At 48.4% G+C, this 22,542-nt stretch overlaps 2 protein-coding genes across 7 annotated transcripts; one reads left to right on the forward strand and one right to left on the reverse strand.

The window, feature by feature from the left end:
• Nucleotides 1–225: 225 nt before the first annotated feature.
• On the reverse strand, nt 226–9,187 carry ca14 (carbonic anhydrase 14). Of its 6 annotated transcripts, XM_088387899.1 has the most exons (13): nt 9,021–9,186; nt 8,795–8,818; nt 6,651–6,830; nt 6,436–6,581; nt 6,226–6,321; nt 6,082–6,148; nt 5,600–5,757; nt 3,518–3,644; nt 3,145–3,168; nt 2,995–3,079; nt 2,841–2,882; nt 1,300–1,353; nt 226–869 (listed from the first exon to the last, which is right to left on the reverse strand). In XM_088387899.1, the coding sequence occupies exons 1-13, from the start codon at nt 9,079–9,081 to the stop codon at nt 761–763; spliced, it is 1,173 nt and encodes a 390-aa protein (XP_088244025.1). In that variant the 5' UTR covers nt 9,082–9,186; the 3' UTR covers nt 226–760. The 6 variants fall into 6 exon arrangements, with proteins under 6 accessions (XP_088244025.1, XP_088244022.1, XP_088244026.1 ...); XM_088387896.1 differs by having other exon boundaries at nt 226–1,353; nt 9,021–9,187; XM_088387900.1 differs by lacking the exon at nt 2,841–2,882.
• Nucleotides 9,188–13,938: 4,751 nt separating this feature from the next.
• Nucleotides 13,939–20,124, forward strand: LOC148392514 (uncharacterized). The gene is made up of 6 exons (XM_088388003.1): nt 13,939–14,243; nt 15,447–15,769; nt 15,835–15,910; nt 16,316–16,394; nt 16,596–16,767; nt 17,214–20,124. The coding sequence occupies exons 2-6, from the start codon at nt 15,449–15,451 to the stop codon at nt 17,721–17,723; spliced, it is 1,158 nt and encodes a 385-aa protein (XP_088244129.1). The 5' UTR covers nt 13,939–14,243; nt 15,447–15,448; the 3' UTR covers nt 17,724–20,124.
• The last annotated feature ends 2,418 nt before the right edge of the window (nt 20,125–22,542 follow it).

Below are 22,542 nucleotides of genomic sequence, written 5' to 3' on the forward strand. Positions count from 1 at the left end.
GGACAAAAGGAACGTGAGTAATCGAGGCGCTTGAGTCGCACGCTGCCCATGCTGAGCCACTCTTCTCTTTCCTTTCTGAAAAATGGAAAACGCCGTTGTAATAGTGGGAAGGCTCGGTGGCTCTGAAGACAGCCAGGTAGGCCCAAATATTCTTCAGCTGCAATTCATTTCATCTCTACGCAATCAGGAGAAACTTGGATGTAAAGTAAAAGCAAATGAGACATCTGAAGTGCTTCTTAGATTTAATTGTGTTGTGCATCTTGAAAATACAATAACAATTCATAATGACAAAAGACAAATCAGGACGATATGCTACATCAGAAATCTATTGTGTGACTTTATTTCGACTCGCACGTGCCGGTGGGCCGTTCTGCTTCGACGCTCACGTCCCCGAGCAGGCTCTTACAAATACTTCGGCTAGATATGGAACACGTCAACATTTCGGTCAGTGCAGTGTGTGCTTGTGCTGAAAGGCAGGATGGAGATGATGGGAAAACGGCGGACTTGAAAAAGGGAGAGGAGGAGGGGGACCCTGTCGAAAGTATTTCCACAAACAATTCAGGCATGCCAGCAGACATTGCAAGTGGGACGAGAGCCAGCAAAGTGACATATTTAAGTGCTTTGCGTGCAACCACACGAAATGTTTGCCACCATTATTCGGTGGAGGCATTCATGACTTAATCCTCGTGATTTCCTTCCCGCGCTTTCTTCTAAAACTGTTTTTCCCGTCGTGGACGAGTTCCAACATGTTTCTGCACGGCTAGGGCTCGCTTTGTGCAGACGAACGCTCCTCGAGCTTTTCTGCTTGACCGGTGCAATTGAGAACCATCTCTTGCTGTTTCTCGTTTTCTTTCTCGGGCTGCTTCATCCTGAAATAGCAAAAGCAAAGCGTCATATTTGACAGAGTAGTTTGAAAGGTTGACCAGCAGAGGTCCCTCTTGGGCAAAGAATGCAAGGAGAAGTTGCCTGGTTGGTGTACGGTGATTACGGTGGACGTTATTTTATGGAGAAGCAAATGAGATGATTAGTTATTAGTAAAAATGGGATGAGTAAGCGAGGGTACAAGGAAAGAAATGTTTTTTTTCATGCTAGTGGCTGGTGCCCAGTCCAGGATGCCCCTGCCGAGCCGAAGCTAACCCCAGCCCCACCCAAAAGCCTGAGGGAACCCTTTCCAGATTGGTTACGTCTGGGATTGTTCCATCGCTATTGGTGTTATTAGCCAAAGAAAAGATAAATGTGCAGTTAAAGCAAAGAGAAGTTTTCAGTTGAAAGGGAATCATTGCGGCCTCTTTGGTCAACCTTTGGATCGGAGCTGGCCGGTTATTGGTAAGGACGTCCCAGCTAGAGGTAGAGCTGTCAGATCACAAGAAAAAAAACATCATTGACTTGATCCAAGCACAAAATGTTATTAGTCACAACTGATTGGATTGGATTAGATTGGAGTTGATCATTTGAGGTGCTGTGTTATCTGATGGATGTGAGTTTCCAAAGACAGGGATACCGTTGTCATCTCTTTGCAGTACGTTTGCCCACTCAGTTCTGAAGCATTTGGCTAAAAACAAGGAGAATTCATCCTGAATTTCTCACATCCGTGATGGTTCTCCATCACCTGATTTGGACGTGAATAAACCAATGCATTTGGAATGGTGGCTGTTGAGAGCCCAAAAGCTGGTGCCAGTTGTGTCCATGTCCCAATACTTCTGGACCTGAGTGAAACTCCAATCAGCTTTTAAAGCCACCTGGATTCCAACCTCCTCAATTTCGTCGCTTCTTTCGAGTCCAAGTCGTAATTTGGCGAGCAGTACTGGGCACGAGTGGTGTTATTGCGACAGGGCAAAGAGGATCAGATTATCTTTAGCGCTAATCTCGGGCTCACTTTCTCTTGTGTTTCACTTTTATGGAGCAATCCCGGCAAGCCGATTACATATTGAATGAATTTATTTCTTAGATCCCAACCAACACAAAGATTTTCCACTCCTACGTAACCATGTGATGGCTTGCGTGGTGCATTTTGCTCATCTTTCCTTTGGCGCGCCCAGGTGTTAACGTCAATGTCGGCGAAAGCGCGGAAAGTAGCTTAGCCTGATGGAATGCGGCCATCATTAGCGTGAGAGATTCCTCGTGCTGCGGCTTGGACAGGTCAAACGTCCGTTGACTGTTCTGCAACCGCGAAACAAAATACCAAGCACAGAAATAACCCATCGGCAGATGTTGTTGATTTGGCCTCTGACGACGTCACTTTCATCGACCGCACAAGGGCGGCTCCTCCAAAATGGCCTCCGCAATTCAGACGGCCGCTCGGTCTCAAATTTCATCCGTGTCAATGTATGGTCGGGATCTAATCGTCACCGTGATGCTGTCTTCACGGTTCCCCCTGAGTACAGCGATGGCTTGAGATGGACGTTTAAGTCATAGCACTTCATAATATTGTACTTAAAAACATTATTATGAAATCATCAAAGTGAAAAAGAATTTAACAATTCTGAGCTCGTCGATACGGCGCTAATATTAGTTGTTTTAGGCAGAGGATAAAGAATTTATGACAGTAATTACTGTAATACAAGCTGCTTAAAGGGTTAAGGCATTAGCATTTGGGCATTAGCATTTGGCGAGCAGCCTAAAGGCTGGTTGTTTTAAACACGCAAGGTGTCGTTTTTGCCGTTTTGTTTAGTTTTTGAGTAAAGGTCAGATGAAAATTGAGCGGTTGAGCGGAGTGACTCGTATCTCAAGGCAGCGCTGTCTTTTTTTGGATTAGAAGAGCGCTGAAAGACATCTGTCAACCCAAAGGGGAAGGTGACAAAAAGACGGCTTGTGGTCTCCTTGTCGGCGATGTGCGCCACCTGTTCACCGCGACCCTTTCACGGCGAAGGTAAGCGAAAAATCTGCCAAGAGACGGAAAAGTTAAAACAGTCGCGGCGGGATGGCGGCCGAGTGGCACTCGGCCGTTTACAGGAGCCATCCAGAGCCACGAGCCGCGCCAGCGCGCCATCTTACCGGACGGTCTTGATGATAAAGCGGACGATGACTGCCAGGCCCACGCAGCCGCACATGATGCCAATCACGATGGCGGTGACTTCACCTGCAGGCAACGAGGCGAGAAAAGCTCAGGCGGGGCAAACCTTGCCACGCAATCGTGGGCCTTACCCGAAGAGAGCTCTTTGCCCGACTCTGCAACAGAGAGGAAGACATCATTCATTTCGAATTGAAGGCCTTGTCCACGTTTTGGCCCTTCCACTTCAATCACTCCGCACAAATGCTTTCATTTTTTGTTTCAGAGTCAGCCCGGCTCTTCACTTGTCCCCTGTCCCACTTTTTGTGAAAACAATGAAGTCAGTGTTTGTTTTTTGCCAAATCCCGTCTTTTTACCGCTAATCGGCTCACAAAGAAACGCGGTTCTTCTTGCCGCCTTTCCCGACCGCTCCTCGCCCTTGATATTGCCACATTTCAGTTTTTTTTCCCTCTGTCGATGCCGGGAGACGTGACAAAACAAGCTCCCCTTAATGATCCCACGTGTCACCTGCTGTGAAGGACGCAAAGATCACTCTGTGGTTGAGCGACTGCGTGGCGCGATAGTTGTCCTGCAGCAGCATCCGGTCCGGATCTTCTGCTCGACTGGAGTACAAGAGGGTCTCCATCTTCAGCAGCTGCAGAAGACACACGTGCTGCAGTCAACCAACAAGCTTGCTTTTCTTCTTGTTCTGCCTTTCACCGATAATACAACTTTTTGGCCTGTACAATCTTTTTTTGGGGGGGGGGATATCTTGTACCGACAGTATTGGTGATACTTTTCATTTTTAATTTCATTAATAATTAATTTTAACTTAATGCATTTTTAATTTTTTTTATTATTTTTAATTTCATTTTAATTTACTTTTTATCTTTAATTTTAGTTTTGATTAATTTGTAATTTAATTCAATTTCAATTCTGTTTCTATTCAGACTGGGGTGGTGGTTCCCCTCTTTAAGAAGGGGGACCGGAGGGTGTGTTCCAATTTCAGGGAAATCACACTCCTCAGCCTCCCTGGTAAGGTCTATTCAGGGGTGCTGGAGAGGAGGGTTCGTCGGGAGGTCGAACCTCGGATTCAGGAGGAGCAGTGTGGCTTTCGTCCTGGCCGTGGAACAGTGGACCAGCTCTACACCCTCAGCAGGATCCTCGAGAGTGCATGGGAGTTCGCTCAACCAGTCCACATGTGTTTTGTGGACTTGGAGAAGGTGTTCGACCGTGTCCCTCGGGAGGTTCTGTGGAGGGTGCTTTGGAAGTACGGGGTGCCGAGCCAACTGATAAGGGCGGTTCGGTCCCTGTATCATCGATGCCAGAGTTTGGTCCGCATTTCCGGCAGTAAGTCGGATTCGTTCCCAGTGAGGGTTGGACTCCGCCAAGGCTGCCCTTTGTCACCGATTCTGTTCATAATTTTTATGGACAGAATTTCTAGGCGCAGCCGAGGCGTTGAGGGGGTTTGGGGACCTCAGCATTGCGTCTCTGCTTTTTGCAGACGACGTGGTGCTGTTGGCTTCTTCAGGCCGTGATCTCCAGCTCTCACTGGAGCGGTTCGCAGCCGAGTGTGAAGCGGTCGGGATGAGGGTCAGCACCTCCAAATCCGAGTCCATGGTCCTCGATCGGAAAATGGTGGAATGCCCTCTCCGGATCGGGGATGAGATCCTGCCCCAAGTGGAGAAGTTTAAGTATCTTGGGGTCTTGTTCACGAGTGAGGGGAGGATGGAGCGCGAGATCGACAGGCAGATCGGTGCAGTGTCGGCAGTAATGCGGACTCTGTACCGGTCTGTCGTGGTAAAGAGAGAGCTGAGGCAAAAGGCAAACTCTCAATTTACCGGTCGGTTTACGCTCCTACCCTCACCTATGGTCACGAGATCCCAGATACAAGCGGCCGAGTTTTCTCCGCAGGATGTCCGGGCTCTCCCTTAGAGATAGGGTGAGAAGCTCGGTCATCCGGGAGAGACTCGGAGTAGAGTCACTACTCCTCCACGTTGAGAGGAGCCAGATGAGGTGGCTCGGGCATCTCATCAGGATGCCTCCTGGACGCCTCCCCGGGGAGGTGTTCCGGGCATGTCCCACCGGTAGGAGACCCCGGGGACAACCCAGGACGCGCTGGAGAGACTATGTCTCTCAGCTGGCCTGGGAACGCCTTGGGATCCCCCGGGAAGAGCTGGATGAAGTGGCTGGGGAGAGGGAAGTCTGGGAGTCCCTCCTGAAGCTGCTGCCCCCGCGACCCGACCCCGGATAAGCGGAAGAAGATGGATGGATGGATGGATGGATGGATGGATGGATGGATGGATGGATGGATGGATGGATGGATGGATGGATGGATGGATGGATGGATGGATGGATGGATGGATGGATGGATGGATGGATGGATGGATGGATGGATGGATGGATGGATGGATGGATGGATGGATGGATGGATGGATGGATGGATGTTTCTATATCTAATATTGTAGACGTGTGCAGTGTTGGGACTTGTTTTGCATAGTTTCCATCACCAATATATTTGTCAAGTGGAAATGGCCAAAACCGGTCTCGCATCTGTTGCGATTGCCTGGAGAGAAGTCGGTTGCGAATGTCTGCAGGTGTCAGGCTCACCTGAGCCTTGGAGATTTGAACCCTCTCGTGGAACAGAGTCCAGATCACGGTCTGGTAGCACGGCGGCGTGGTCAGGGAGCCGTTGTAGCGATAGTAGCGACCCAGGTCGGTAGGGAGCAGCGATTGAACGTCAAAGGCTGGGATCGACACTTTCTGGTCTTGTGGTGGGGAAAAAAAGCAGTTGGAATCCGGACGACAACCACGAGCTATTCCCAAATCGCAAAAAAATGATAGTGAAGTTAATTTAATTTGATGCCATCTTACAACATTGCCCTTCAAAATCTCAACTCACATATCATGCATAGAGGGACTCATAATACTGCCGCACTGATAAACTGAGAGAGGAGCTGAGCCTCCAGTACTGTACAGCATATTGTGCTGCCCCCTGGTGGCCAATGCATGAGTGACACAAGTAAAGGAGAAAGTGTGACAACATTTTTTTTGTCTTGGCTGAAAGACAACATTCCACTCCTTGGCCTTACCTGCGTGTCTGACGCGGCTCAGGTAGTTGATGATGTTGTTGAAGGACGGGTTGGTCTCCTCGCCTGTCTGAAGCACATCAAGGGCAGTGATCAGCAAGTGCGGCCAGTTTGCAGCCAGGTGGTTGAGCAGGGCTTGCGCGTTACCACAATGAGAATTCCCAGCACCGCCAAGCCGTTCCTTTGCGTCATGGCGACAGATGCGTTGGGATAGAGCTCTGAGTTGAAGTGCACCACGTGCAGCTGCAACAGGATGTAAGTTTTCATGGGGTTGGTGAATTGCCGACAACGCATGCTGAACAACAGCCTTTAGGTTCCCTCCGGTCGCTGGCCATGCGGTTACAATTTGGCGCCTACCTCCGCCTCTGCACTCTGACCGTTGATGGTGTGTTCACTGCCCCCGGAGCTCGGGCCGCCGCTGCCCCAGTGAAGGTGCATCTGTACGGCTGAGAAGAGCCAGGGCAGCCCCCCCAGGCTCATCCAGTCTGGCAGCTCGATCACAGCTGGGGGCGGGAGGGAAATGTTTCACCGCACTTCACCTCACGTTGCGGGAGGGGGGCTGCCGTGGTTACCTGTGTGTCCATTGTTGTAGAGCGTGAAGGGTCTGTTGCCATGCTGACTGTAGCCCAGTGGGGTAAGGGGGCTCAAGTCGGGGTCATATTTAGTTTGGCTGGTCACCACGTCTACAGGAGACTGAGAGGAACCGCCGCACTCGGGGTAATGTTCCGACCACTCCGACTGCCCCACCATGCCTTTAGCGGGGAACATGAGCTTCGTTATTCGGCCTGACGGCAGGCTAGATGGTCGCCCTGCTGCGCTTTACAACTAAATAGATCCGAAACGTCATGAAGAGATCATCATTCCCCTATGTGCCCCGAAGCAGCACCGCCGCTCATCGTCACGGAGGTCTCTATGGTAACCTAGGGTTGAAAACTCTCACCCCCTGTGCTGGCCCACCTTTGTGAATGCATCGGCTACACGCACACGCACAGTGATTCACGTGGACAAAAAGTGACAGCGGACAGCCCACACATTTTTGCCGTCTGACATGACGCTGTTGTTTCGTGTGAGAAAATGCAATTGTTTTTTTCTTTTCCACTTCAACTAACAAGCGAGCTTGAGGCCACATCGCGCGCGGCCGTTATTCAAGCGAGCACCATAACAATCACTTGTCATAATGTGGCCCGAAATCCAGGCGGCCCCTCTTCAAGAGGCCCCCCCACCACATAATGCAGGTTGTGTTCAGATACTAATTGTTTGCCCATGTGCCTATGTTAGCATTAAGCTAGTAAGGGCTATGACTCAGGGGTGTCCAAGTCCAGTCGTCGAGGGCTGCATTCCTACGTTTTCCAACTTTCCCTCGTTAAACACACCTGTGCAGGAGCCTGATCATTGAATCAGGTGTGTTTAACGAGGGAAACTTGGAAAACATGGAGGAATGCGGCCCTCGAGGACTGGACTTGGACACCCCTGGCCTATGTGGTTGTTTTAACTGCGCAAAGTGTAGTTTAGTTTGACTGCCAACTTCAACTGGGAGTGGCAGTAAACAACTTGATGCCTTCATTTTTGAGGAACTTGTGAAGTGAGTCGAGTCACCTGCCACGCCACAGCGCTCACATTTTGCTCGCTCAAAGCAGGATTGCTGCCACAGAAGAGAAAAACTTGCAATCGGCTGAAAGTGTTTACCTTCAAGTCTAGTATTTCCACACAGCTCCTACCTGGAATATATATATCAAGCTGATAAAGTGGTATAGGTTTTGTAGTATCAGTGCATTTTTTCCCACATATGCATGCAGATGTGCCTTGTCGGAAGCAGAAAGGCGTCTGGGTCCGCCCCAATTTGAAACCAGCTTGAATAGAAACCAGTCGCTGTCTGGTACTGGTATCGCCAATGCACAAAGTGCACTGCCCCCCCCCCCTCACCCCCACCCCCGATGGACCCCATTCATGCCCGCTCTACCATTGTCCATAGCATAGGCACGCTCAGTGTGGGTCTGCAGCACAATAACCTGTGTGTTGATTGTGCGCCGCAACAATACACCACGCAACTGGGGAGGCTTCGGCCCAGCCTGTCTCCATCTCTTGCTCTCTTGCTCTGGCCCGCCAGCGCCATCGTCATGCACTTGCCTCTCTCTTCATTTGGCAATTTTGCCCCGGAATCCTTGCTACCCCCTTGCAGACCTCCATCATCTCTGTGTGAGCACTGCGCTCGCGCCAGCCTGACCAACTGGAACTAACACGTGCGGAGAGGCAAGGAGAGGGGCAACAGAGGGAGAAAAGGCGGGGACAATCGAACACGCACACAAAAGCAGGCCAACCATGTTTTGGATAATCATGAGATGGAAGCCTCGCATCTTCATATTGGGTGACTTGAAACTAGATTTAGTGGTGGTTTTGCTCATGGCTGAGACACCTCTGGCCCATGGGCCAAGTGTGAGCATTTAACAAGGCCTGCCGTGCAATACAAACCAGCGTAACCTCAAAGCCCCCCCCAAAATATTTTTTGCTATTAGAATGTTTAAGAACGTTAACCACCACTGCTGTGGGGATGTCACCAACATATTTGTGGCTATGCAAAAAAAAAAATCACTAATGACAGATTTGCCACCTTGGTTTCAAACTAAAATGTTCTAAACCTCGCGTCAACTGAGCAGCCCGGATGACAAAACAGCTTTTATAAAACCATCTCAAAACACAAAAAAACGTTCTTACTTACCAGTGTAGGTCCAGCTTGTGTCCTCTGGAAAACACAAGAGTGAGACCTCTTTTCAACTTGTAATCATTCAAGTCTCACAACAAAAACTCCTCCAACCCGCAGACGGAGTTTGCGGCTGCACTGCGACTACTGTACAACACATCTCTCAGCAACACATTTCATAAATGCAACAAAAAAAAGCCCTCAGCTCACCCGGTGCTGATTATTATGTAAATGAAATACTTACCGGCAGCTGCCCACTGGAGGCCGGGCAGCAAAAACAGCACAAAGGGAGCCACAGAGTCCATGGGAGCCCACACACACACACATACACACACAACACTGCCAAACGCACAACAGTGGACGGAGGGATGAGGAGTGAAGTGAGAGAGCGAGGGGGACAGAAAGGGACACGGAGGGAGAGACCAAGCGACGAGAGAGCGAGCAAGCGAGAGAGCGGGCGAAGGGGGAGAGCGGCCCGCCGGGTACGGCGAGCCCACCTGCCCACTGCTCCCTTGAGTGGGCGGCGGATGGATACAGGCCGGCTTATGGGATCCTTGAACAGGTGCTGAAGTGAGCTAAGTTGCAAGCACCAAGTGCCCAAGGATAATTCAGTGACACAATGATAGTTATCATTCAAGAGGGAATAATTGTTTCTTGGAGATACATCTCTGCATCCTACCTGTCTACATTGTTACTCCACCATTTGTGTTCAAGCATCCGTTGCTTCTAAAACCGCAGTGCTCAGTGCTAAGCATTAGCGTGTCATTGGCCTTTTTTGTTAGCATTAAGCTGAGCAGACTTTCATAATACAAGAGACGTTGTTCTCAAGCACATCTATTGGTCGCTTTCTGTTTAGTTTGACTGTAAACTTCAGCTGGGAGTGGCATAGTCCTTCAAATTTGGTTCAGTTGTTACTGTATCTGTGATATGACAAATTTCTCTTCACTTTATAGGCAAGACAACAAAACGTAGGCAAATGGACGATGAGGAACACCTAAAATGGAGGCTCTGTCATCCATTTCTAGTCTTTTCACCAAGGCTTCACTGGAGGGTAAGAAAATTTTTCAAAGTTTGCATAACTATTCTGAATTGTTTAGAATGTTTACATATAGCTTAAAATGCCACCTAAAGAGTTCTCAAATGTTTCATGCTGGAAAGTAATGTATTATTTTTTACTGTTTTAAGCCCTCAATCAATCCAATAATTTTATTATTTATACTGTATTCAATTTAAGACAAACACAAATAATTCTAACTGTATACAAAAATATTTAACACAAGCATTGGGTAGAATAAAATGGAATAAGTGCCTCCAGAACAGTGCAACATGGATTTAAATTTTTTTAAATAAAAAATAACAATTGCATCAAAAGAATATGATCATACATACAAATATGTCATGTACATTTTGGAAATATAAAAATATTAAATAATAAATATTATTTCTTTTTATGGGAAGCCCAACACACACACACACACACGAATCTCAAATTGTACATGATAACAGTCAGAGATATTCGTGTTTGTGCTTTGCAATTGTTTTACACCTGCACTGCGTCATGCTGCTGGGACCTGTCTCTAATATTTTGCTCACCTATTTCTACTACTACAACTCTTTTGCACATACTCGCGTGGGCATGTGTCGTTGCTTAGCTTCAGCGTGCTTCTGATCACTTTAGTAACAGTTGCATAATAAAGCAATGGCACACTGCCCGTTGATTGGCTGTGTGGCTCTTTGCCACTAGGGGGAGTCATCACCACACTAGACTGCTCATCAGTTTGATTTCGTGCAATGAAAAAAAAAGTCATTCCATCCTTGGCTGCTTGTAAATGTGTCAATATTACCACCGACCACCGTAAACGTGTGAGCTGTTTTTATTATTTCTATAAAATATATTGTGACCATTCGTTGACACGATTTGTAATAATTCTTGTCACGTGTGTTGCCGTCACGCCCGAGTTGCTGTCGGCGTGCGTGCGCGTGCTCGTGCCGCGACCTGCCTGCTGGAACGTGCAGAAACGCCTCAGCCAAATTATGCAACATTGGCCTCCCCTGCCGTCCGCCCATTGGTCGCTCTGTTCTCCTTCTGGGGGCGTGGAAAAGACGGCTAGGCACGCTATTGGCCAGCTCCTCTGAAGGGGCACGTCCACTGTTTTCATTCATAAAACCGCCGAGGAAGCTCCTCGCCGACATATAAAAATATAGAATGGAGGGAAAAAAACAAAGTGAGATGTTGAATGTGAGTTTTGTACTGTCATCATAAAGATAATTTATATTTAGATGCATATTTCACCGTAATGCTATTCGGACTATGGTGCCTCTCGTCACACATTCGACATGTATGATCGAAGTGTCCAGTGAGTGTTAAAAAACGCAACGCGGGTATCGCCCAAGGCTTCATGACCTCGAGTGCCAAAAACATTGCCTCATCACTCGTCCGCAGATACAGACGAGTCAGCAATGGCCCTCACTGCTCCATTTTGTCATGTCAAGCAGCACAATGATGAATGTAATGGTGGAAAAGTTGGTCAACGGGGGCCGCTAACCTTGTGTGGATACTCGGCTTGTCTTAAAAAAGCAAAACACACACGCAGAGTTAATCCTTTAATGCCGGCCGGAATGAGATCTCGTGAGGTGTGCGGCTGGCAAGCGAGTCCAAACCGCAGGCGCATGTCGAAAATGTCAGTTGTCTCCTCAATTACTTTCAAATTTCCTTAAACTTATCATCAACCGCTGGCTCGGGACCCAAAGTTTTTGGATTTGTTGTGGCCGGGTCGTAGACCGCTAACCCAAAATAGACAGACGTACGCACGCTTGATTGATGACTGCTGCTTAACGACCCTATTTTTCATTCGACTGCTGTCGACGCCTTGTTATGAATCGAAGGGCACCCGGTGACTTAAGTCCAACGGAGCCTAATGTCATTCCCGGCCAGCGCAAGCCTTGCCAAGGCCCCCCGGTGAGTGGTTAGGCTAATCATTTGACTTGATTTGTGGGCTGCGCTATGTGCGCACGCACGTATGTGGAAAGGCAACAAGCTCCGGCTTAACTGGTCTCTCCAGTTGCCAGGCCATTATTGATGGAGAACGTGCAAGCAAGCGAGCGAGCCAGTGCAGAATGCAGGTGGGGGATGGGAGAGATGGGGGAAGGGCAACTGCAGAGATGGAAATGATGGGGGTGGTCTTCACAAGCCATGAACACCAAGCAGGTTCACTGGGTTCATGTGTTGCTGAGGAATGCCGGAGGGGGATGGGATGGGCCGGGCTGGGCTTTTTCTGCTATTGACCTGCTCAGTATATCTGCAAACAGACCCCCCCCCCCCCCCCCACACACACACACACACACCACCACCATCACCTCACCCCCTTCCCCAGGTTTACTATTAGTAAAGGTTAACTATATGCTTGCTGACACTACTTGAGGCTGCTTTGCCTCTGCTCTTCTCCTTTCTGGTAACAACCCTCCCCCCATGCTCGTGATCAATGGTAAGTATTGTCAACAGTGTGAGGATACGGTGTTTGCTTGCGCGCGTGCGCCCTGAGGAGAGGGTCGGAGGGTTCACATGTATGTTGCGTAGTGGGGGTGGGTGACCTGGCCCATTTCACAAGGCACCACTCTTCACTCATTCTCTGTGCATAACATGTGAGCAACACTCATGAGCAAAGCCTTCACGATGACAGGCTTGCTAGCAGAGGAGCGGAAGTGGCAGTAGACCGACTGACCGACTCACCGGACGGATGGCCAGCATATGCCACTGAGCAAGCAGGAGAGAGAAAGAAATTTGCAAATGAAATTCAATCAGTACACCCAACACAGAAGCTGTAAATTCCAAACACTATTGAGTCATGTTACTACCGTGGTGCTCCCCAAAGCCAAGAACAGGTTGGCCCAACTTGAGCAGCAAGAGCTGAAATCAAGTGTTGATAAATCAATAGCAAGTCAAGTCACTCGTCTGATGCTCGAACTTCCCTCCAAGCGTTGGCAAGGTGTTGTTATGTTGAACGGTGGCCTCGGCTAACACTTGCATAGTTAGCAGTGTTGCCTGGAGACAGACACGGCAACGTCAACGCAAACGCCAGCCGCTCTTTTGCTCGACAGACAGCGCTTCGTGACGACGAACGCTGATGGAGCTGCTGTGCATCTTTTTGTGAATCTGCGATTGGGCTCAGTGTACGGGATGGACGATAGAGCGCATGGTGGCTTCGTGGATGGAAGTGGAAGGATGAATGAATGACTAAATTATTGGTTTTTAACCTTGTTGGAGGTACCGAACCACACCAGTATCATATGCGCATTCACCGAACCCCTCTTTAGTGAAATCTTTCTTTTTTTTCAAGACATCAATGTTTATTACTGGTGCACAAAATGAGCCGTGCATGAACATCACCTTGTTCAAAGAAAAACAAAAACCACAATGCATGAACTCAAAACAAATTACATACCTGCAGATCAGAGTGACTTCTGCTGTTGCTTTCGCGAGACCAGTTCAGATATGCGTCATCACGAATTTAAATGTAAATCAGGTATGTTCGGACCTCTGCAGTGGAGGCTCTGCCGAACCCCTGAGACCGACTCACGGAACCCCTAGGGTTCGATTGAACCCAGGTTAAGAACCACTGGACTAGATAGACAGAAAACTTCTACGTGTTCAAATGCCAAGTGTTTCTAATATACTCTGACCAAGGTGAATCATTTTAAAAGTTCTTCCAGCCCTCAAATTAGACTTTAGATATAGAATTATGAGCAGGTCCAAATCACAGTTGAAAAAAACTGGTCAGGTAAAGCCGACGAGAAGGACTGAGCTTTGAGGTGGTTCATTTTGAAAACAGCCGATGTTCATAATAGGTTGTGCAAACTTGTGCAACCACATGATCTCAGTTTTGACTTTACCGCCCTAAAATATTGCAGGGAGAAGCAGACTTTCAGTCAGAATGCTGTTTTTTTCCCCTCCGTGGAGGTGGGCGGGGTAGCGCACGCGTGTGTTTACACCCGCTCGCTCTTGTAGTAGAAGCAAAGCCGCAAACGCCGCAAGAAGCCTCCACACGGGCAGCACATGAGTAGGCGGGGCCACGAGCGGCCGTGGCGCTGTCCAATCGGCGCCCAGCAAACCAATCACTGGCTGAGCGTCTCGACCAATGATGCGCGGCCCCCTCAGGTATCCTCCGCCAATGGGCCGCGCCGATGACGTGGGCACGTGGATCCCGGCACATGTTGACGCTCGTAAAGTGAGCGGGGGAAGAGCGAAAGCGAGGAAGAAAGCGCAAGCAAACGCACACGCAAGGCGACTCAAGCTAAAGGCAACGCACGGCCGGCCGGAGTTGACGTGCGGATGCGAGTGCGACCGTGTTGAGACCGGTCGCCCAAATGCTACTCGGCTCACCCTGTACGGCTCACTGACGGAAACAAGTCGGAGGCAAAACCCAGCTACTATTGTTGTGTTTTGTATCGTGAAAGCACCGAGTGGAGGGTGAGTAACGTCATTTTCCTCTTTGTTTATGTGTATGGCTCTCTGAAGTTGGCAAGCTAGCCACATCCTGTTTGTTCGCCTCTATCCGTCTATCTATTTATCTTAGCTATCATCTATCGATATCATCTATGTAAACAGTATTTGTGCGATGCGTGCTCATTGTTTTATTTACACTCTTTGAAGAATTCTGTTTTCGGAGTTCAAGGTTTTTATTTTCTTCTGTTTTTATTTGCCAAGCATACCGTAAAATGTACATCCAATTTGATATCTGTTACCTTGAGGGCCTCTTTGAGTCTACATTTGTCTCATTGGTTGCCTACATCGGATATGTGTCACCGACCGAGCTTGTTACAAATTGTTCACTTCTCTTGTTAAAATGAACTCGTGATGAATGAAACAATCTGTAAAAGTGCCGTTGCATTGCTGCAAGTCCAACCCGGTGACTTTCAACGTGCCTCTTCTAAAGTGGGCGTGAAAAGTGTGACCTCCCCCAGGGCTCAGGGTCCAGCAGGGAGAGCGGAATAGATCGGGTGGGGGGCGGGGGTCTACACGACAGCATTTGCTCGGGGCCGTGGTGCAATTCTAAATGCACTAAAATCCTCCGAGGTGCTACTTTGAGAAGCCCTCAAACGTTTGAGCCACAAATGGCGAAATGTTAATATGGCCTCCTGTTTATCGTAAATATTATTGAAGGAAGTGGCGGAAGGAAGACAGAGAGGGGCGGCCAGCCCGAATGCGTACGCGAGAGGATGAGAGGCATGCAGAAATGCAAAGAGAGGACTTTGTGTGTGTGTGTGTGTGTGTGTGTGTGTGTGTGTGTGTGTGTGTGTGTGTGTAAGGGGGTGGGGTGGGAGAGGAGGAAGGGGGTGGGGGTCTCATGTGAGGAAGGGGGGGTGGGGGGGGGGGTGAGGATGGCGCTTCAGCCCAGAGCCGGCGAGGGCGGCGCTACAAGCTGAGCACTGGAGGCTGTGAGAGAAGCAGACGGCCTATTCCGATTCCGCCACTCTCGCCCCCTCCCCACCCCCCCTTCACATTTTTACTCTCTTCCGTCTCCAATCTCTTCAATGGGAGCCAGACATACGCTACCATTGTGCGCTGCCTGCCCCCCGTGCCGCCTTCAAGTAGGACACCACCATTTTGTGTGGCGCACACCGCACGTGAGCTTTTGGATGTGACTGACTTGTGTCGGTCCCCCTTTGCCAGAGATGCAGTCCCAGGGCAGTACGTCGTCCCAACCCTCCTTGGACTCACTCAGCTCCAGCGACAGCCTCCTCTTCAGCGACTCTGACGACGCCGACGTCTTCCTGACCAACGCCTCTTCCTCGGCCCTCCTGGAGGCAGCGGTGGCGGCGGCGGGTCCGATGGCGGGGGGTCCGGCGGCGGCCAACGCCCGCGCCGGCCGGGCCGCTAACAGCCCCGCCTCGCAGTGGGCCTGTGACGGCTACGCCGACAAAGAGCAAGAGGACGACGGCGCCTCGCCGGCCCAGAACCCTAAGTCGCAGGGCGACCTGCTGTTTGCTCAGAAGGTGAGCAGCCGCGCTCCACCTCAGAGTGGCGGCCACTAATCCATCCCTCTGCTGCTTCCCTTCAGTGTGCTGAGCTTCAGGGTTTCGTCAGGCCCCTGCTAGAGCTGCTCAACGGGCTCAAGAAGGGCCGATTTGACCGTGGTAAGCGTCCTTGCTTGTGGCACGGGCCTTCCCAACCGTTCCTTGGCCCCTCGTCAGCAAAACGACATCGAAAAAAAGATTTCTTGTATTGCATTGTATGCCTGTCACTATATGTTGCTGGCATTGATGGATGACCAAAGCGACATGATTCATCATCGATAAATAATTGCGTCCGGAGCAAATAAGTGTGATGGGACAAGTGGGTGTGAGCCACCTGATGCTGGCGGCAGCACGCTATTGTCTTAACTCTGCTGAATACGCCCGTCTACAATCTTTTCCGGTCCGCAAATAGGAAGAGCGTACACTATTGATCCGGTGCGGCTGACTCATCACCTCCATCGGGGCGACCGGCCCGGCGGCTTCGCGGCGCGAACGCTGACGAGGGCTTATGTTTGCGATTGACAGGTCTGAGTAGTTTTCAGCAGAGCGTCGCCATGGATCGCATCCAGCGGATTGTGGGGGTCTTGCAGAAACCAAACAGCGGGTAAGATAAGCCTCATACTGACATATCATGTTTGCTAGAGGATAAAGAATATATGCCCGTGAGTCTTGAAATCCGTGGATGTTCCTCACACCCGTGTGGTAGCCACTACCTAATGAAACATCCGTTCGGTGTGTTGTGGGCGACAAGACAGGCGTACAGATGTTCCCCTGATTGAAGTTATGCACGTTTGTCTTCTTCCAGGGAGCGCTACCTCAACACGCTTCTCCAAGTGGAGATGATGCTGAAGCTGTGGTTTCCTCAGATCGCCGCCCTCCCGCCGTCATCTGCTGCTGCCGCCACTTCACCCGCCTGCCCCGCAGTGGACACCACGCCCCCGCACAAGCACAAGGATCAGCTGCATATCCCGGTCAAGGTGAGCGCCGATCAAGCGTTGATGCCGCGCGCGGTGTCGTCTATGTAAACAACCGACCGTACATTCCAGCTGAACTTGACTTGAATACGAGACACAAAAGAAAGAATTTCACTTTTTTGATTGGAAACTACCTTTGCCTTCGCTAGCCATTGACTTGCTAACAGTTAGTGTTGAAAGTCGCATTTTTAGAAACATCCCAAACGGTGGGGCAACACATGTAGACAGGGAATGCAGTGCAGTCCTGTTGTTTGCTCGATGACTGCTGGGATAGGCTCCATCATTTGTATTCCTACATTTGTATTCCTACATCTAATTGTGTTTGGCATTCATTTTCTTATTATAATTTGATCCTCCTCAAGCATTACAGCTCCAACGCTGTAAAATTAGGACTGAAGTATGAATTGGTAATTTTCCAGGACATGTGACATTGCCGTTGACATTTGCAGAAACGCCGACTCAGCTGGACAGGAACCGACTCCCCCACGTCCTCTCCGGGCCTCCCCAAGTGCCCTCGCCTTAGTGCGCAAGAGAAGCATCTTCCAGACGACAGCGAGGAAGAAGAGACACAAACGGAAGCCACGGAAGGCGGCCCCTGCCCCCCACCACCACCACCACCCCCTCCTCCTCCTCCTCCGTCGTTGTCATCGCCGCCGCCTCACCAAAATTCTGCAAAGGGAAACGCCAGCGACTCTGACGGTTTGGGCAACCTGTCAGAGTACAAAACGGCTCGTGGTTCTGAGCCCAGCCTCACGTGGGTGCACGTTGCCCCCATCCTGTCCCCGAGGAAGACGGGCGCGGCAGCGGCGGCCACGCAGGACAGCGCCGTGTCCTCCACCACGCCCCCCGAGCACACCAAGAATCTCGAGAAAGCCGCACGCTGCCAAAGCCACGCAGCTGCTGCCGACGAGCAAGGAGGCGAAGACCATCAGGACCCGGGCGCGCCCTCCGAGACCTGAGTGAATAACGCAGCCAGAACAAAATCAAACGCGTGTTGATAATCACAAATTGTGTCAAAATGTGCAAAGAAATCATGGAGGAGAGTAGCAAGTCAAGTGAAATCTCAAACAAGATGACTGAGTGGAGCACTTCCTGTCAGGAGAGGAAGTGGCGGACAATGTAACCTTTTACAGGTTGTACATAGCCACCGCAAGAAAAAAAGCAAATGGCGTTTGTACTTGACTGGACCAGTGATGCATTCAAGGACTGTGGAGACTATGGGGAGAAAGGAAACGATGTCATCAACTCACGAATGTAATCGGAGATCACCGTTAATTTATCTGACACTGCATTTATTTATTATTCTTGGTATTTATTTTTCAGGCAGCTGAGGAAAACGCACAGCGAGGGCGTCAACCTTTTTTTTACTACATTGTTGACACGTGTGTTTTTCTTTTTGAACCGTCGGACTACTGTGCCTTTTACCAAATAGGATGTGTTTTTTTTGTTTTTCAGAAGGAACAATTGGTGCTGGGAGTGCATTTCTATTATATTTTGATTGTTTGCTTTTAAAACAACAACAAAAAAGATAACAACACAACACATCTTGACAGTAGTCGCCTGGAACCGTTGTACTTGTAACATAACATAACATCGTCCTGCACACTCATTAGCCTAATAGCGGAAATGCCCAAGTCATTTTTCAACGTTTACCAGGAAACAAAAGTTCAATTTAACCTTTGCCAGCACCACGAAACACTGGTCATTTTTCTGGGACTTTTGCAGTAAGTTCAAAATATTACACAGGTATTTATGCTAGTCGGCTAATGATTGTTAGCTGACTAGCAAAAACATTTTGAATATTTCTGTAAATTTGGTTCAGATTTTGCAGATGACCATAACTGACAATCTACAAATGCTGACTTTGCCAATTGCGCTACGCTAACAATCTGTTCCAATTCATAAACATGCCTCCATCTTGTCAGCAGAGGCTAATCTGCTAGCCTTTTTTTTTTTTTCTGCTTCCGCCTGAATTTAGGGATCGAAGGAGGCGCACTGAAGGCTGATGCAACTGCAAAACTTGAAATGATAGAAAAATGTAAACAAACTTGTCTCAACTTGCCAGCGGCAAGCAAGCTAGCTAGCGAGCAAGCGCCGCTTCCTTCCTCCTCCTGTGCTGCTAACTCGCATCGGAACTCCCGAGTCCAAACATGGAGGAGTAGCGGCGGCCTCGGCGTCGCAAACCAGCAACTCATGCTAAAGTGCTGGAAATATTTCCACTCAACTTTCTCAAATTATTTCCATCGAGCCAGCAAGGGGGCCGACAAACGCCTTCCAGTTCATTTCTGTTGGATGTTATTTAGAACTAATTTTGGTTCATGTTATTTTGGGATTTATTTTGTTCATTTTGATGTTTACAATTATTCATATTCCCTATTCAATGTCAGTTTTTTTTATTTCTTCATTCTATGTCATATAAATTTATTTTGTTGAATTCCCAATTGCGTTGGAGTTTTTCCCCCTTTTTTTAACTTTGTTTTAAGTTGCATTTTATTTTGTTTTAGATTACTTTAGTTTTTTCTTTGTTTTGGGGTTTATTTTATTATGAGTTTGTTTTGTCTGTATTTTGTCAAATGTATTTATAATTCATTTCAGTTCTTTTTTTTCAATTTTGTTGATTTAATTTGAGTTCTACTTGATTTTGCTTTTTTATTCCATTTGTTTTTATTGAAATGTAAACTTGTTTAATTTTTTGAGTTGTTGATTTTTGTTTAATTATACTAATTTAGCATTTTTAATGAATTGAATTGTATTTGAAATCTATTTCTTTCAATTTGTTTTATTTATTGAGTTACTTTGAATGGCTCCTTAGGTGGTAGCGTGGCGAGGTGTATCGCAGGCCTTATTACGAGAGTCTGACTTAAAAGCCTCCCTGTGTCCATCACACACTGTCAGAGTCTCCGTTTGGGGAAGCGTCTTGTATTTTGTGTGTGTATGGGGGCTGGGGGGGGGTCGTCTTCCACACTTCCACTTTTTTTCTACGGCCAAGGCGTGACCGAATGATTGCACTTAATTTTTCATGTACCTTTTCTACGTCCTCTATGACTGCTTAGGGAACATTTGGGAATCTTGTAGCCTTCCTTCCTTCCTTCCTTCCCTCCTTCCTTCCTTCCTTCCTTACCTCCTTCCTTACCTCCTTACTTCTTTCAAGCACTACTGCCAGCTTTACTACTTTGCTTCGCCCCTCCCCCACAGCACTGGACTGCCCTATCCCCCTTCGTCCTTCATCTCTCTCAATCCTGTTAGTTTTACAGTCTTTGGTTCACCTTCAGTCAAAACTTACTCCAGCTACATTTTTTTTCTGTGACCACACACAAAAAAGCAAAGTTTTGGAATAAAATGGCATTTTTCACAGCGAAATGGGAACTCGTGTAATGTTATTCAAAGGGGCTCACGGCAAACAGATGCGGCGCATTGGGGGTGCACGTTAAGAGGATGGACATTTTTATATGGGTTTGTGCGTGCGTGACTACAACCTCACAAATCTGGTTGGGGTGGGGGGGGCGTATTGAGCCTCCAACCAGCTGCCAAAACAGAACACCACAATTGCTCGTATATGTGGCTTTGACGCTTGTGAGTAATGTTGAGGTAATATTTTGAATGGAGGGGAATGCGGGCGGGGCACTTGAAGCACGAGCTAGACATCAGTCAAAAGCCCTGCAGCAACAACAAAACAATCAAATTCAATCATAGCAAATTGAAATGTGCAGAAATACAATTGAATTGAATGTAAACAAATAACTGAAGAACAAACCCAACAAATCAACCTAAAACAGAAACGAATCAAAACTAAATCAGACCAAAAAAATGACACAAAACAAAATGTAGTTAAAAATATAAGTGAATCTTGTCATTCTTGGCAGAGGATCAAGAAAGTAGTATGTTTATGTGTATTGTCTACATGTGTTGCTCCACTCTTTGTGTTCATCTTTTGCTGACACTGATTCGGGTCACGAGCCCATCTCTCGCATTGTTTGTTTACAATCTGCTTATTTGAAAAAAAAAACAAGATCCAAATGTTGGCTCACATGGCATTTTTTTGTGCAATGCTTTGCCAGAAATTGATGTGTAAGGGGACTGGCACATTTACCAAGGGTGTGGTTTAATGCCCCTACTACCTAACCCTCCCCCACTGTCTGAATGAAATCAGCCATGGCTCTCTCACGCAGCCACAAAAAGTCCTACAAAATGCACTAGTATTTCCCTCCCATACACACAGAGTGGAGTGAGACCGTGATTGTTGGTTGATGTACGAATGGGCCACTTTTGTGACACAGGCACCAGTGCCCAACCCCCTCAACCCCCCCCCCCCCCCATGCCCCCCCTTGTATCCATGCAGTTTTTAGAAGAGAAGCCCCTGCCCTCCCTGCCTCCCTCCCTCTTCTCCGTCTAGAGACTGAGGCCCGCTTTCACTTGACTTTTGTTAAACACCGAGCCTGTCGTCTTGAGATACAAGTTTTTGCAGATACAAGCCGTCGTTTGAACAATTTTGCTGGCTATTGGGCAGAATCCTCGTACCTCTCAAAAATAACATTTAAGGTCAAGTCAAGTCCAATATGTCCTCGCAATAGTATGCTTGGTGCTCAATGGATCACTGATAGGCACACATTCACGTGCTCGAGGCCACAACGCGTGTAGATGCTGCCGAGGTCCTTGTGAGAACGTATACAGACAGCAGAGGTCCTCGAAGAGAGGATGATTTAGTGCCTCCTGTCAAAAAACTCGCCGCAAAGTGGGTCATTGTGATGAAACATTGCAAAACACACAATGAGGTAGACCAAACCATGCAGGACTCGGGGTTGCCTATATTTTCTCGTAAATGACCAGCCGCCTTATATAACAAGACACTTTACATATTGGTGTCATTGCAATGAGGCCTATAATAGGCCGCTTAAGTGTAGACGGAACAGTTGCAATCAGAAAGTACGCGTTTTGTCTAGATTATAGAAGCGCCCGAGTGTGTATTGAGGGGAGGACCATGTGTGTGTCCATGCGCGCATGTGTCAGAAAGTGCACAACCGTCATTACATAATGGGCTGGTTGGCAGAGAGGTCAGGGTGGGTGTGAGGGGAGTGTTTGGGGTACACATGGGGAGGTCCATTACAAAGGCAGAGTGTGACGTCCGCATATCTCATCTCATTGAGTGTTGAAGGGTTTATCGTTTCGAGAATGACTAAACAGGATTGGACCCAGATCTGAACCTTGTGGGACACCTGTAACAAGGTCTTGGAAAGTACATTTGATTAGATTTTGTATTTTACTGCACATTTTAGGTTTCTCACACAGCTGGTTAGTTTCGCTCTTTCTCTTGAATGACATGGATGATTTGTGCAATTATTTGGGAGTTTGGCCAAGGGAGAGAGGGACGGATGTGTGTGTGTGTGTGCGTGTGTGTGTGTGCATGTGTGTGTGTGCGTGTGTGTGTGTGTGTATGTTTACTGTCTGGCAGACGAAGCGAGGCCCCGGGCTCACGAGCGCTTTCGTGATCATGCTACTCCATTGCCACTCAGTTGACCCACTTCCTGTAAAGATAGTCAAATTAGGGGCGAGGGTGGGGGTATGGGGGGATGGAGTGTGTATGTGTGTGTGGGGGCGGCGCTGTCACTTGATCATCACATGTTCACGGCTGCAATCAATAGATAAACTATGTTTTACGCCACCCTGGCGAATCAGACTCGGTTAGTGAGCTCCTGCAGCAAAACGTCAACAAAAAACCTCGAAAGTATTTAGTCACGAGTTTCATGCATTATGCTTTATTCTTACTTTAACATTGACTGA

Source organism: Syngnathus floridae, chromosome 10 (assembly GCF_059516105.1).
Source record: "Syngnathus floridae isolate MCC-2025c chromosome 10, RoL_Sflo_1.0, whole genome shotgun sequence".
Classification (NCBI taxonomy): Eukaryota; Metazoa; Chordata; class Actinopteri; order Syngnathiformes; family Syngnathidae; genus Syngnathus; species Syngnathus floridae.